General features: G+C 38.2%; 1 protein-coding gene across 30 annotated transcripts in view; it reads left to right on the top strand.

Moving 5' to 3' along the window:
* celf2 (CUGBP Elav-like family member 2) overlaps nt 1–15,727 on the top strand; it is a 620,922-nt gene extending 605,195 nt beyond the window's left edge. For 29 of the 30 annotated variants that reach the window (XM_062983254.1, XM_062983253.1, XM_062983251.1 and 26 more), the window contains one exon: nt 694–15,727. In XM_062983254.1, the coding sequence (XP_062839324.1) occupies nt 694–821 (128 nt within the window). In that variant the 3' untranslated portion in view covers nt 822–15,727. The remainder of the gene's footprint in view (nt 1–693) is intronic. The other variant, XM_062983252.1, reaches the window with a different exon arrangement.
* Nucleotides 15,728–16,587: the final 860 nt, after the last annotated feature.

Below are 16,587 nucleotides of genomic sequence, written 5' to 3'. Positions count from 1 at the left end.
ATATATATATATATATATATATATATATATATATATATATATACCCCTCGTGGCACAGTGTGTTAAAGCGCTAAGCTGCTGAATTTGCAGACCGAAAGGTCCCAGGTTCAAATCCTGGGAGCTGAATGAGCGCCCGCTGTTAGCCCCAGCTCCTGCCAACCTAGCAGTTCGAAAACATGCTAATGTGAGTAGATCAATAGGTACCGCTTCGGTGGGAAGGTAACGGTGCTCCATGCAGTCATTCCGGCCACATGACCTTGGAGGTGTCTACGGACAACGCCGGCTCTTCGGCTTAGAAATGGAGATGAGCACCAACCCCCAGAAACAGACATGACTAGACTTAACGTCAGGGGAAACATTTACCTTTACTAAAACTGTGTTAAATTATTTGTCTTAATTTGCTTTTAATTACTGTATTTCAATATTAATATCAAGTCAATGCTGAATGTATAGTACAGTATGGGGTACAGTATTCATTAGACCTTTTTTAATAGTAACTCTCAAGCAACCAGAAATTACATTTATCCAGCATTTACCAATCCCCATGTATTAACTGAGAGTTTACTATATATGCAAATCCTTATTCTCTATGTAGTAAAAGAACAGTGCAAAGTATTATATTTTTTTATTGAATCTAATGCTTTCCTCTCCTTTTTTTTTGTTTCTACCCAACCCCAATTTTGTGTGTTATAGGTTTTGTTAGCTACGACAATCCTGTCTCTGCACAAGCTGCTATACAGGCGATGAATGGCTTTCAGATTGGCATGAAACGCTTGAAAGTTCAACTGAAGCGCTCCAAAAATGACAGCAAACCTTACTGATCCTTACCCCCAGAAGCTTACTGCTATTAATTTAGATTTCTTAGGGTAAGTCCCTTGAGCGAACCCACCTTCCCTTTGTCGTGGTGGGGGGCCTTGAGAAAAAGACCGTAACAACACATTGCCGACCACCGCCAAAAGACCGCTGTTTTGACAAGACTGCTTCCATTTTCCCCAACAGCCAATAAAGGAAATTTGGTGACCCCAACCGAATAAGTACCAAATTATGTACTTTCGATATTTGTCTTCATTTTTTTTCTAAAAAGATTAATTGTCCTTCAAAAGAAAATCTGCACATTTCCCTGAAATATTATTAAATGAAATTGTCAAGAAAATAAAATGGGGATAATGAAAGCAGTTGGACGTCTGGACCTAGACTTATCCAAATGGCACCAGCAATTTATAGGATAATACAGTGGCCCTGGGCCAGGAAAGGAATTCATTAAGAAATGATACCAATTCTTTTTCATTCAGTTTGTTTCTTATTAAGGGGCTTGAATAATTTTTTTTTGTTCTTAGGGTTTCAGATTGACGTTATGTTATATTATCCTGTTAAACACTGGTCGTCTTGATATATTTCACCTGTTGGTTTTATTTTTTATTTCCGATTTATTTTTTATGTTCTTAGGAGGTTTTTTTTTATTTTCAGAGCTAGTGTAAAAACAAAAAAGACATCTGTTTCTAAAGCTACAGGGTTTAAAATAAATCAAAAGAGTGACAATACTTGATGTTTCTTGAGAGATATACATTTAATAATAATAATAATAATAACGATAATAATAATAAATAATAAATAATAATAATAGATAACAAAAGAAAGCCACAGGCCTGTAAATTTTATTTGTAAAAAGCATTTCTATTTTTATACAAAAATTTTTACTGCCTCAGAAATAATGGAAGTTATTTATTGCCTATTGTTAACTTATTGGATAACTAAAGAGCAACTCTTTCCGCTAGCTAGATCCTTTTGAAGTAGTCTCGAGAGTATATGTGCCAAGAATGGGTGCTTTTTCACTGTTGAATCCTACATCTTTTATGGTTCATACTTTTATATCCTCCTGTTTGTAGTTTTGTCTGGTTGACTTTGTTTGTAATTTCCATTATCTAGTTTAAAGTTGAGTCGTCTTGGACTATCCTTTCTCTTTCCCGCTACCCTTCCCAACTCTCCCCTACGCCACAACGTTTTCCTTTTGTTCCATTTGTTGAAACCTTTCCCCTCCGTCCCCGACTTTTCCTCCCCAAATGAAACAGAAATCCATCTTCTCTAACTCCTTATGGATGGATTCCTTTTTTGGGGTCCCCTCATTGTGCCGTCGTTGTCGACCAAGTGTACAGTTAATGCAAATTGCGCAAATGGCTGAGAGTCTAATGATGAAAGATTTGCATTAGTTTTTCTCCTGCACCCATTAAAAAGTGATTTTTGTTTTCTGCTGCATAGATTCTCCGTAACTTTTTTTCCTCTTCCTTGTTTTTCCCTAGACATCTTCATGCCCGTTAGCTCATCGTTTGCCTAGCATGTCCCTGTGGCGTCTTAAAAAAAAGTTTCATCGTCCCGTCATTGTTTCTGATGTCTTTCTGACCTCACATCATAATTTGGTTCTCCTACTGACCTTTGATCTTATAGTTTGAACCTTTCGAAATTTTGCATGTGACCTCATCTAGCTATACGAATTCTGGGAAGTCAATGTGAAAAGCATTGCTGCATTTATGCAAGGTTGAAATTTATTAGTAGTCAAAAATTAAGGATAGGGTTATTAAACACACACACACACACACAACCTGTGGCAAAATGTTTTGTTAGGGCTTTTATTTGTTCCTTTTCCTTGTTTTATTATTTTGTTTCCTTTTTCGTTTTTTTTGTGTTTTGAAAAAATATATAAAACAGACTTGAAAGTATTATACAGAGATTGGCATTCTGGCTGGTCACTGATGACAATAGCAATATGTGTCCAGAGGCACAGAATGTTGGTTTCTACCAGACTACTTCCAAAACAGTTTGAAATGAAGAACTGTCTGATTTTAAGTCTCTAGAGGTCTGTAATAGTTTTTACATTTTTCAGGCAGTGTAAAGTTTTTTGATAAGGCCATTTTAGGTGGCTCACTTTCTCATTAAGAATATATATATAGAACCACTTTTTTGTAGATTAGTATAACGAGAAAAAATAAATAAAATAAAATAAATTTACCCTGTTTTAGGGCAAATGCTACCTATTTGTGTCACCTTTTGCTGAACTGACTCACAAGTTAGACAATCCATGAATTAATGCACATGAAAATTACCTATATTTTATACTGTTTCAATGTACAGGAGAAAGGTTACTGTAAGCTGTCGTTCCATTGGTGCTTCTGTGAATTCAGTTGTGGTTTCATCCTGGGTCCTTTGGTCTTTAAGTGTTCTGTGTTTATAAACAAAGAGGTTTGAAATTGGTTTTTACTTGAACATCGACAACAGAACAAACAAAAAAACGAATTTCAAAAAACAAAAAAAGAAGTTTGCTTAAAATTTAAAAAAATAAATAAATAAGAAGGGTTTCATGTGAAAAATAAAAACTATTCCAGACTAAGTTTGTGTTGGCTTCCGTGACGCATTGGTGTCGATTTTTCTTTCCAATTCTTATTGTGGACAATTTAGAAGTGTTTGTGTTCAGCAAAATGTGATCAGTTTTTCTTTTCTTTTAAAGAAATAATAATAAAAAAGAAATCAGTGGGAAAAAAATCTTAGTGCCAAACTTCAAAGGTACTTTTTTTCTTCTTCCTAGAGTTTCAGTGTGTTTCTTGTGTGAAGTAATTTGATAACATGGGTATTTTACTATGTGTTTTGTATAAATCCCTAATATTTAAAGGAAAAGAGGTTAAAACAGTTTGTTAACTTGCTATCCTGTGGTCTTGTTGCCTGAAATTGTTGTTGTTTGTTATTTCTCTTGGATGTTTTTTGTAAAACATTGTACAAGTGCCCATGTTTCACTTTTCTAACCACTCTGCACATCCGCGCTGTGAAAGCAAACCTCACAATGTAATTTCTTCATAATGTATGGAAACCTCTAAGGTGAGAAAGTTTTGAACTTTTAACCCTTTCCACCCAGAGCTGTCTTGAGTGTTAATACTTTTATACATTCACCATTTTGCTGTTTATTTTTATATATACATATATATATATCTATAGCTATAAATATATATATACTTAATTTTTGTGGTTTATTTAATACATGGTTGAAATCAGAAAAATGCACAGGGCCGACCTGAAGGACAAAAAAAAAATATTTTACTGCTGTCTAAATTTCTTCTGTATCTATAACTTAAAAAAAATATTTAAATTAGTAATTGTAGATCTCCTTTTTAGGTCTTTGGTTTTTTTGTCTTTTCTTAAAAAGAGCTTTTAATATGCTGCTGGGAAAATGCTATTCAGTATTAATAAAATAAAATAATAATTCTTTAATTATGTATTGTACGACCACTCCTAGACAGGAGAGGTAAACCCACGATTTGAAATCCATTGAGGAAAAAAAATATTTTTGTAACGAAATAAAATGAACTTTTGCTTAAAATCCAATGCACTAGAACTTCCTGGATGAAACTTTATTGTGCACTGCAGTTAAAACTATGTTTTATGGATGAGGTTTACACATGTCGTATGCTTTGATGTGTTATCTGCCGTTACCTGTAATATATTGATCCAGCACTAATAGATATTTAAAAGTAGGTGTGGCAATATCTTTTGTTAACCTGATTTCTGTTGATAAGGGAACATGCAGACTTTTGAATTGCAGCAAATTCTTGGAAAGGCAAAAAAAAGGGAATGCAGTTAGATTACCTAGCTTGGATGCCAATAAGGCAGACATAAACTAGGCACCTTTCCTGGAGAAAGGGCTTCAATGTCCCGGTGGATGAGCTATTTAGGCCAAGCAGCAGTAGACCCTGGGGAAGCAAAGGCTTGGAAGATCTACTGTATATACTCATGTATAAGTCTAGACATTTTAGTCAAAAAATCAACTCCCAAAACCTGGTTGACTTATCCATTGGTCAATGTAAATATTGTACCTGAACTATTACCAAAAAGGAGAAACCATCCCCTTCTCTGAGAAGGGGCAAAAGATGGGAGCTTTGCCCAATCCAGAAGAACCTAAAAGAAGCACCAACCCACTTGACTCTTTCTTCTGTGATGCTTCTTACGGACTTTTTTTGAATGCTTAGGTGGGAAAATGGTGGCAGTGGGTCCTTGTTGCTTCCTCACAAATGAGGTGCTGAGATAATAAAAAGGATCAGTGCTTCCTTTAGGTTTTCCTGACATGGACAAAGCTGTTACCTTTCACCACTCTACTCAAAGAAGCAAATGGTTCCTTTTCTGATAAGAGTTACCTGTATGTTCATATATAAGTCTAGGAATTTTAGTAAAAAAGGCAGCACCAAAAACTCAAGTAGACTTATCCATGGGTCACTGTTAGTGGAGTACCTTAATTCGCTAAGTCCATCCCAGGCAAGCCTAAAAGCATCACCGACCTTGTCATAGAATCATAGAATCGTAGAGTTGGAAGAGACCTCGTGGGCCATCCAGTCCAACCCCCTGCAAGAAGCAGGAAAATCTCAACCTTGTCAACCTTTTCATGCATTTTTGAATAGGTGAAATGGTAGCTAATGGCAGCAAGCATCCAGAGGTGACATTGGTACTTTCCTCTCTTTGCAGAATGGCCCCCAATTTATCATATCAAAGCCTTTAATTTTGGCACTAAAACCTACCTTCAGCTACTACATGAGCTTGAGATACGTAAATAGGTAAAGGTAAAGGTTTTCCCCTGATGTTAAGTCCAGTCGTTTCCGACTCTGGGGGTTGGTGCTCATCTCCATTTCCAAGCCGAAGAGCCGGCATTGTCCGTAGACACCTCCAGTGTCATGTGGCCGGCATGACTGCATGGAGTGCCGTTACCTTCCCACCGGAGCAGTACCTATTGATCTACTCACATTGGCATGTTTTCGAACTGCTAGGTTGGCAGGAGCTGGAGCTAGCAGTGGCCGCTCATGCCGATCCCGGGGTTTGAACCTGGGACCTACGTAAATACCATACCTTAACTATTATCTAAAATGGAATCATCCCCTTCTGTGAGTAGAGGGGCAAAAGGCCTTTTTGGATGTCTAACTAGTAAAATGGGAGTAGCACTGCCCAAGAGCGGCTGGCTCCAAGGCAGGACTGGCACCTTCCTCTGCCTGAAGAACAACCTTCAACCGATCAATGGGTTCTGCCCTTGACCTATAAATGAAGTCAACTTATACATGAGTATGTACAGTATCTGTAGGGCAGAACAAACTCAGCAGAAATCACCCAGAGCAAGCAATATAGAGGAAAAATACACTTTCATCTGAATGTAGCAAATTCCATTGAACTTCAGCAGTAGTTCTGGAATTATTTTGACAACAGACCTCCACAAACAGGCAGTTTATGTGATTCGTTTTTTTAATAAAGAAAATTGTGCCCTTGGCATTTAAAATCATGGTGTGGAGGGAAAGCTGCTCAAAGAAAGAAGCACAAAGTGTCTTACTGGACAAATAAACGCCACCGGGAATGTCTGAACAACACCCTTTCTAGATGTTTGGGTCAATGCAGTTCAGTGTTATTATGCTGTCATTTTGGAGACATGTTCTTAATGTGCCATAGGGTTGCAGTCATTTAAAAACACTGCCTGTCATACCCTTTTGACTTTGGACATACTGTTTGTGTTTTCCTTGCAGTAGATATAGAAAATGTGAAGGACAGATAACACTTTCCTAAACATGCAAAATCTATGTATCAGGGAACTGCCATTAATCAGGGCCTACCTGGCTTGTGTGCTTTAATGTTCAGAGATCCACACCTGCCATTCATATATTTTAATAAATTTGCCATGGAATTGGTGATGTAGCAAAAGCAGATTGCGACCTCTTTGTGAAGTGGATATCTGATCTAGCTCTCTGTAACAACGAAAACAATACATTCACAATCCATTTGGCACTGTTGTTCACTTAATCAATAGCAACAGATTTCCATTTGCTAGACATTAGACAGATATTTTTGGCACAACTCAGAAACTCGCATGTTCCCTCAACAGAAAGTCATTTAATCCAAAGGTATCGCCTTATCTATTTCATGTCTCTGATTCTCTATTGTGACAATATTAAGGGTACAGGCCTTCAAATGTTTACCATGGAAAATGTGTTTTGCAAGGGATGGGTGGCAATTACACAGCCCACTTAGAGGTTTTTTGACTGCAACTCTCTCTTGACTTTGCTATCTAGATCAGATGGGAACTGTAGTCCAACAAGGCTGGGTGATTGCCACCTCGACACAGAAGGATTCTATGAATCCTCAGTGTTTGCAGAACATATCCGAGAAAACAGAAGAGAGAAAGAAAGAGAAAGAGATAACCCTTCACTGCCTTTTCTAAAAGTTGGATTGGATAGCATTCTTACTCAGAAACCAAATTTGGGCCATCTGTACTGGCAAGTAAAACCCTTTCCAAGCCAATACATTTCAGCAGCCTTTTATGCTTCTGATAAAAAGTCACTCCCTTGTGTCTATTCCTCTTTGGTTTCATTCAAAACACCTCCAAACTTTTTCCTTCCCTTTAATCCCCCTCGTAAATTATCTGTTTAAATTACAGATGATCTTCATACCCCCTCCCTTGCTTTAAAAAGATTGCTTTCTAGAGAAGCCCTGGGGTGGAAAGGACTAGAATCCAAATGATGTAAAAAAATATATAAAATTTTTAAAAAAGGTTTCTTATAGCACACACACTCACAGTGTAGGTAAAATGTTCTGTATTACTCTCGTGTTTTTACTACTGCTGGGGCCTTCCTGAACCTTTTGAGGGCTATTTTGTACTTCTTGCAGCAATTCTTTTGCCTACAGAATTATTACATGCACAGATACATGATAGGAGACCATCATTATGGGTTTTTCCCCCCGAGACGTATTCTTGTTTGTTGCTTAAATTTCCAAAAAAACCCCCCAATAGACAAGAAAACCCAACCTGAGATCATGTGTGATATAGGAGGACATCAACTGTTCTGCTCGCATATATATAGCCTGCTTTGGAGCCCCATGTGAGCCCTCCAAAACAGCAGCAATGTATGATTGATTACACCGATGTAGAGTACAGTCCTCCCTCCACATTTGCAGTTTTGATTTTTGTGGGTTTTATTATTTATGGATTGGACTAAAATATTATCTCTAGGGATCTCTAGGTCCACCAGTATGACTCTATAGTCCACATCCTCCTACCATTCTAGAGGACCTCGATGTTTCTAGATTAGTGGTTCTCGACCTGTGGGTCCCCAGGTATTTTGGCCTACAATTCCCAGAAATCCCAGTCAGTTTACCAACTGTTAGGATTTCTGCAAGTTGAAGGCCAAAACATCTGGGGACCCACAGGTTGAGAACCACTGTCCTAAAGGGAATCTCTGGTTTGTCTAATGCAATTTTGTAGTCAGCTTCCACCAGAAGTTGGCCTTAGAATTGTGCCAGAAGACCTAGCAATTCCTTTATTCGTGTTTTTTTGCTTTCATAGGGTGTCCTAGGCCTCCCAACCCAAGTGAATATGGAGGGTGGACTGTAATTCATGCCAACAGCTGGCGCTAAATTCCTTATTCTTAGAAACCCTTAACAATTGCACCAGGTATCCCTTTTCTTCTTGTTCAAGTTTGACTTTAAAATAAATAAATAAATAAATGAAAATCAACTATCTCAGTCCTTAGGAATAAAATCAGGGATCCAAATAAGGGAAATGCATATGGGGAAATCAGTAAAGCTGAAGCTTTGCCAGATAGTTGCCTTTCTCAGTTCACCCTGCTAAGAGAGTAGCTGACATGGCATTAGGAACCATCTTTTGCAGGTGGTTACAGTCTCACAAAATAGGGATTTTCTTTACTAATGCACTGAACTCGCTTGCCTGCACAACTTTAAAAAATAAAATTCAGATAATTTATCATCCACTAGGTTATGGAATATCGAATACTAGGGGTGGGGGAAAGCTGCAAGAATACAAAGGGCTTAAGAACAGAGGAAGAGGGGGGAAGAAATAAACAAGGTGAATTTGCTTATCAAAATTCAACTCCAAAAGCACAAAATATAGTAGTAGTTTTCCCAACCAAATTGGCTCACATCAACAAAATGGCCATCTTCAAAAGGAGTAACAAGTTCATCTTTCTTTCACCATAGGGGTTAATAATTATTCCTTGGCTTTTGCTACTCTCTGGAATCATTTCACTGTTTCTGTTCTGATTAACTTAAGTGCTAATTAACAAAAGAGAGGAGTTTTTTTAAAAGAAAAAATAAATAAAACAAAAAACCTGTAGTTTCATTACCTTTCTGATCAATGTCATAACAATAACAACAACAAAATAACCCTGTGTACCTGGGCAGGGGTGGGAGTGGGGTATTTGTGGTGTGAGAAATTGTTGTTTGTAGATTAATAAGAATTCTCTTTTAGTTGAGAATGTCAAAAACATAGGGCATGAGCCACTCATGCTTTGGGTGGAAACTCCATGTGCAGAGGATTCCCATTGACTCAATTGAGCTCTATTTCACTCCCTATAGACCAGCCATGGGCAAACTTGGTCCCTCCAGGTGTTTTGGACTTCAACTTCCACAATTCCTAACAGCCTACCGGCTGTTAGGAATTGTGGAAGTTGAAGTCCAAAACACCTGGAGGGACCAAGTTTGCCCATGGCTGGTCTATAGACTCTTGTTTCCCATATGCCATTCCAGTCCTGCATTTTTGCCCAATGGAAATTACTTATGCACAAGTAACTTATGCCAGGAAAAAGGTTTTATTGGCATATGGGATGTATGTTCACTTTATATGTGCTGCAAAAAACCTGGTGACTGGAGTAATAGGGTTGACTTGAAGACCATGTGAATCCTCCAGATATGGATCCCAAACCCATGGGTGAAATGGACGTTGCCCTAAGTTTTTGTAACTTTTTAAAGTTTTGTCAGAGAAAAGCCAAAGTTACTGCAATGTAGTGGAAAACTGTAAGACCATTTGAGTATTGTTTCTGTTTTGTTGATGCATTTGGATTTTGCTGTTTGATGGAATTTGAGCCAAAAAAAACAAAACACAAAACACAAAAAAAGAAACCCACAGGCTTTCCTATTTCTAAAACTTGATTGTACTTATGCATTTTGTACCAGTGGAATTTTTTATACTGGAGATTTTAAAAAATGGAAAAAAATAATGGTGGCTTCCTCTTGTGAGCCCCCAGGTCGTGGCTGATTTTCACGTTTGATTTCCAGTTGGTAGGAAGAAACGTTGGTTTTGTTTAGAGAGTTTAAAAACAAACAAACAAAGAAACAAACTTTGGCTTGGTTTAATTCTTTCCCTTTGCTTATATTTAGTGTTTAGAATTTTGTCTTTAAAACAAGCGGTAAGTTTTACTTTTTATTCTGTATTGTGCAGTTACACAATATTAAAAAAATAAATTAGAATTTAGGAGTACACAGTCACTTTACGTGGATAAATGTATTAGTTAAAATAGGGGTTTGCTTTTTTGCTGTTTAGATCAAAAAGTTTTTTCTGATTCTTCTGTCTTCATTGTGAACATAACCGTGTAGTTGAAACAGTCAAACTTATTTTTGTAACGTATGTTATTGTGTGATGCAGTTTTTTGCTTCTGTCTCCAATATTAAACCATTTTCCTAATACTTGTCTCTCTTTCTCTCTGTGTGTTGTAATGTTGGTGGTCATTCCGTGTTGGTAATACATCTGCACACCTCACTGTTTCACGTCCCTGTTGATTTTTTTTCTATCTGTTGTGTACAAAGATACAGTCGATTCCAACTAAGTGAACCTCTGATTGGAGAGTGAATGCAGATTTGTAGAAATCCTTCGTCTATTTTGCCTCCCCTTTCCTCACCCTCCCCACGCTAGCTGCCTTTTTGAACATTTTCATGATATAAGCAAGTGGTCATTTTTAATTACTAGCACACAATCATATTTGGAGATCCCCCTTTTTTGAAGAAAAAAAACACATACACATTTTCTTAAAAGATAAATCACAAGTAAATAATTTACTCCGATCAATGTCCCTAAAGCTATGTGCAATTGCTTTGCAGGGGCATTTTAAGTATTTCGATGGGATCAGAGAGAGGAAAATGTTGGTGTTACTTCGGAACTACTCAGTGCTCTGACAGGATTTGGAACTAGATCTCCAGTTCTCATCACACTAGAGTGTGAATCCACCTTAAATCCACGTTCTGCCTTCAGAATTCTGGGCTTTGTAGTTTGATGAGGCCCAGGACCTGACTGATTGGATTTAAAGTGAATCCAAGCTCTAGTGTAATGAGGTCCTTGAACTCATGGTCTTAACTATCGGTGGGATTGATCCCAAACCCACCCAGTGAACAACCTCGTTCTAGTTGTGTGAGCTCAGGGAGAACTTTAAATGATTGATTCTAGTGTAAGCTATTTTAAAGTAAGAACAGCAATACTACAGTTGCTCAACTGGAATGTTTTGATCTTAGCACATGAGGCAGAAATATTTCAATGATGGGAAATTTAAAAAATACAGATTTCTAAGGAGGAAAGGCGAGTACAGTTTGCCTTCCACAACTACAGGTTTAAACTCTGTGGATTTGATTATTCACAGCTTTGATATGTTTTCACTAGGAATCTCTAAGTTGGTGGTTCTCAGCCTGTGGGTCCCCAGATGTTTTGGCCTTCAACTCCCAGAAATCCTAACAGCTGGTAAACTGGCTGGGGTTTCTGGGAGTTGTAGGCCAAAACACCTGGTGACTCACAGGTTGAGAACCACTGCTCTAAGTCCTTCAAGTTGACTTCCAGGAGAAGATCTACACCTCTAACCACCACAATAATGGAGGGCCTCCAGTGCTTTACTGTTTAGCTCCCTCTTTTTTTATCAAAGAAAACTAACATTCTGCCCAAAACTCTTACAAATTCTATCATCCCTTCCTCAACCCTTGACTGTGGTGGGATTGATCTTGTTACTGTTGAATCGATACATCAAGTTTGTCAATCCGTCAGGAGGAGGAGGGGCTATGCAGAGAGAGGAAGTTCGACCCCCATGTTCTCTGGGACTCAAGCCATACATCCATCCCTTTGTTCCAACTCAGGAATCAAAGCCCACTCAAAAGTGCTCTTACAAAATGGAGTCCACAGATTTCCTGCTTTTTTTTTTCCTTTCCCCTGCTAGGAAGTGCTCTGGTAGCCTTTTCAGATAGGAAGCATTGCACCCCGGGCGTTGCGGCAACTATTTTTGGGCAGTCCACGTGGGGACCTGGTTTTACTTTTCCTCCATTTACAGAGCTTGCGTCCCAAGCTTCTGTCTGTGGGTTTCCAAGATGGTGCCAATTGCCGTCCTCCTTTCCTTTGGGCCTGTTCTTGATGCCTGTTATGTGGCTTTGCCGGTGCCTGCCTCCCGCAATCCCACTCCCTGGTATATGTTTTCCAAGTACCTCATCAGTGCAGCTGCATCATGTGGCCGCATCCCGTGATGCAACTGTGTGCCTGCTATGTCATAAAAATGTAGACCCTCTCGTTACAAAACAGAAAGGAAAAGAAAAACTGGGAATGAGATCACCTTCCCAGGAAGACTGCATGAGCCTTAATTGTGACAAGTGCTGACATTTTACTGCAACGTAAAAATTGCAAGGGATTTCTTTTAAAAGAAAGGAAAACCAAATCTGCTTGATAAACTTTTTCAGCCAACTAGTGCAACCAAAAGCTCAGAACAGAATTGGAAACAATATCATTCAGAATTAATAGAGTGGCAGACACGCATGGGGCATTATGGGTCCAAATCCCACCGTAACTATTAAGTGGTTTGTGGCCAAGGCATTCATTGTTTCTCAGCTGCATATTACATTTGTGATTTATGAATTATAAAATAAACTGCATGGGCCAGTTTACACAGTGATATATCCTGGTATATACATCTGCTGAGGTCATGTCAAAATCTTACTGATATATTCAAATGGAGAAGCAGAGTTTGAAATGAATTGAGGGTCACCAACCTTACAGAATGTCAGGGACTTTCAATTATTATTTATTTCTAATTTACATTGCTTGCCAAAGGACATTCAAAGTGTCTTTACAAAAAAATGTGCCTTGCTATTATCCCAGGATAAGTGAATGTGTAAACAATACCACCATGGTTTATCTCTTTCCTTAAGAAACACTGATATGGCGAAGTAGTCAGGATAGTTATCCAGCATGCTTGACTGAGAGCAAGTTCTCATGTCTCAAAGGGAAGCAAGACAATGCTCAAAAAGCATGACTTTTCAGCTACACTGCACAACATGTGAGTCGACAACCTGAATGCAGCCCGCCAGCAATATATTTGTGGCTTGTCAGAGAGCCGACAACTGGCTCGTTTTCATAAAGGTGTCCTCAGCAAGTTGAAAAAAAAAAACACACTTTTGGCCATCACCTAGCAGGTGGTCTTTATTTGCCCACTTTTGTTGACTCAGCCAACATGGGCATCTTCTAAGTAGGTTACAACCTAAAGGAAGAGGGTTGCAAATACATATTCAAAAACATCATCTCAGCAAATGCACCACATTTGCTAAGATAACAAATGAGAACAACACCAGTTCTCCACTCAAAATTACTCATCGGCTAGTTTTACCCCTAAGCAGACTTAATGTGGTCAAATTTGGAGCTCAGCTTGGGAAAATAGTATTTTAAATGGCTTGGGAGCAGATCTGTAAGGAGCAAAAGAAGAAGAGTTAAGTGCTCCCGTCACACCCATACATTCTCCCATGGATTCATCTTTGCATCCGCGAATTTTACTTGCAAGGAAAACATTTTTTTAATGCTCCACAACTCTTTTGTGACATGCATGCACACCTAGATTAATGAACTGCAACTTCAAAAGTTTCCAACACCCTCGTATGTAAAATTGTTTGCAGAACCATAAGTATGTTTATAGTTTTGCATTGTATCCACAGCAGTTTGGTTTTGGAATCCATCATGGATACAAAAAAAAAAAAAAGATCATGCCCATATTATTAAATGATGGTGACATGAATGTCACCACCATGTTCACATCACCACCATTTACCAGTGTGGCTCATGACAATCCATGGTTGATGAAAATCTGGATCCTGCCAATCCAAAGGGCCAATGTACTAACTACATTCCTGTTTTTATTGCCATTGTGTTAATGAACACTCTGCAATTCATTCTGGGGTGCTAACCTTTGCATTTTGGCATTATTTCCATTTTTTGCTTAACCACTCACAACATCCCATTAAGGGCCTATTCACATATGTCCAAAATTTAGGTGTCATTATCTAAAAATTCTTTATCTGTGAGAAATAACAGAATTCATTTTTCAGATGAGAAAAAATTCATGGATTGCTGTGAGATTTCCAGGCTGTATGGCCATACTCCAGAAGCATTCTCTCCTGAAATTTCACCCACATCTGTGGCAGGCATCCTCAGACATTGTGAGGTCTATGCCTGCCATAGATGTGGCCAAAACATCAGGAGAGAATGCTTCTGGAACATGGCCATACAGCCTGGAAAACTCACAGCAACCCAGTGATTCCAGCCATGAAAGTCTTCGACAACACAAATTCATGGATGTTTTTGGGGCACTCCTACATCATGAGATCAGCCAGGATATAATTCTAAGTTGAAGAAATATGACAGATATATAGACATATCTGTCGAGGAAAGCTAAGCTGTTACACAAGATTGGTCAAAATGGCAAAAGACAAGCCACGCAGTTTAATGCTCAAGGTACAGGTACTCATCTAAGGAGGACAACCTTTTCTGTATGGTGATAAAAAATATATCTTTCATGCCTATTACAGTGCATATTTCACATTGCCACCTCAATTTCAATGTGATTGTTTTTAACATAGGAAGTAGCTCGCAATCGAACCTAGATCAGTAGCAATCCCTTTGTGACATTAGCAGCAAAGGACGACGGCTCCAGTCTCTTATCATAGGAGCTTTATTTTCTATGTTCCAAAAATTGTTGGAGTGAGTGCAACATAGTTAATCCAAATTAGATGGTCCGTAGGTATCAGGCTATGAAAAGGAAAGAAAAACAGTGTACTGTGTTTCATTCCTGATAAGTGAATAAAGTATTGTGGAGAAGCAATGAGGTTATTCACTTATCAGGAATCGACTGTACTGCTGGTTTGCCTGTTTTTGTTCTTCATTCTCTGTTGTACTTTCACAACTTTGCTGTGTCCTGTTCGTTTCTTTTTTTTTCTTGCCCCCTTTTCTTCCTCTCTCTCTCTTTCCCGGTCTCCCTTTCTTTCTCCCTTCCTTCTCTCTCAATCTTTCTCTCTTTCTCCCTCTTTCCCGCTCCCTCTTTCTCTCTCTTTCTCTCTCTTTCAAATGCTCTAGCACAATCACTGGGAAGTCTCCCTTCTTTTGACCATGAAACATGCTCTCAAAGCGGGGAACAAAAAAAAATCTTATCAAAATCTATGCACTTGCTATCAGGAACACAATCTCGGATGTGTCTTATATCTATTCAGTGAGTGATTTCTTAAAATGAAGCTACTGAAAGGATTCTTTTTTGTCTGTAAAACTTTTCTGAGGGATTAAAAAGCAAAGAGTTTCTAGGGTTCCGGGCTTTATTTTTGTTGAACTGAAAAGGGAATGATGATACAAAGTCTTAAATTCCTCCATGCCAAATGCTTCTTTTTGTATGGTATTTTAATCTATTCGTGGAACTTGGAAAAGAAATGGATTTATAGGGAAGATGGGAGGTGGGTATTCACAGAGCAAAAATTTCCTGAAAGCCAAGATTGTTGTCAAACATGTTCCTTTTACAATGTAAAGGCTATATTGAGGAGAAAGATTATTTTTCTTACTAAATATGAAGCCATTTTGGACACCAGAGAACGGTTTAAAGTGTCTGATGTTTGCCATATACCATAATAAACTTATTATGTGTCTAAACCTTTTGTTTGTGTCTTACTATAGATTACACATTGAAAATGCCTACCTTTCATGGCTTGACAGATTGTAGTATCTTTGGAGAAAGATTTAATAGCATGCACACTTGTCAACTGCAATGTATCTACAGAAAAAAAAAGTGAGAAAAGATTTATACATGATGGCCATGTATAAATATCTGCGGAAAAGTCATAGTGAGGAGGGAACAAGCTTGTTTTCTGCTGCTATGGAATTCAGAATAATGGCTTCAAACTACAGGAAAGGAGATTCCACCTGAACATTAGGAAGAACTTCCTAAATGTGAGAGCTGTTCAGCAGTGGAACTCTCTGCTCTGAAGTATGGTGGAGGCTCCTTCTTTGGAGGCTTTTAAGCAAAGGCTGAATGCCCATCTATTGGGGTGTTTTGAAGGCAATTTTCCTGCTTCTTGGCAGAAAAAGGGTTGGACTGGATGGCCCGTGGGGTCTCTTCCAACTCTATGATTCTATGAAAATACATAAGTCAATGGAGACAACAATATAGTCATGATTAGATCAGGACCTTTTGAATTGATTTTTATTGTTTAATCGTCCTGCTTAAAGTCTTTTTTTAATTTTGAAGAATGAATTTATCGGAATGACATCTTAAAATTATGAGGAACATAAAATGAAAAGATCCCTCTCTTTTCAACCTCAAACTCTAATGAAAATACGCATGGACAGTACAGCCCCTGTATCCATGGGGACTCAGGGCAGTTTGCAAGTATATATACATACAATAATATAATATATTGTATGTATATATATACTTGTAACCGCCCTGAGTCCCCTTCTGGGTGAGAAGAGTGGGATATAAAATGTCGCTAATAAATAATAATAAATAAATA

The sequence above is a fragment of the Anolis carolinensis genome, chromosome 5 (genome assembly GCF_035594765.1).
Source record: "Anolis carolinensis isolate JA03-04 chromosome 5, rAnoCar3.1.pri, whole genome shotgun sequence".
Taxonomy (NCBI): Eukaryota; Metazoa; Chordata; class Lepidosauria; order Squamata; family Dactyloidae; genus Anolis; species Anolis carolinensis.
The sequence above is the reverse complement of the archived record's forward strand: the minus strand, read 5'-3'. Positions and strand labels throughout refer to the sequence as shown.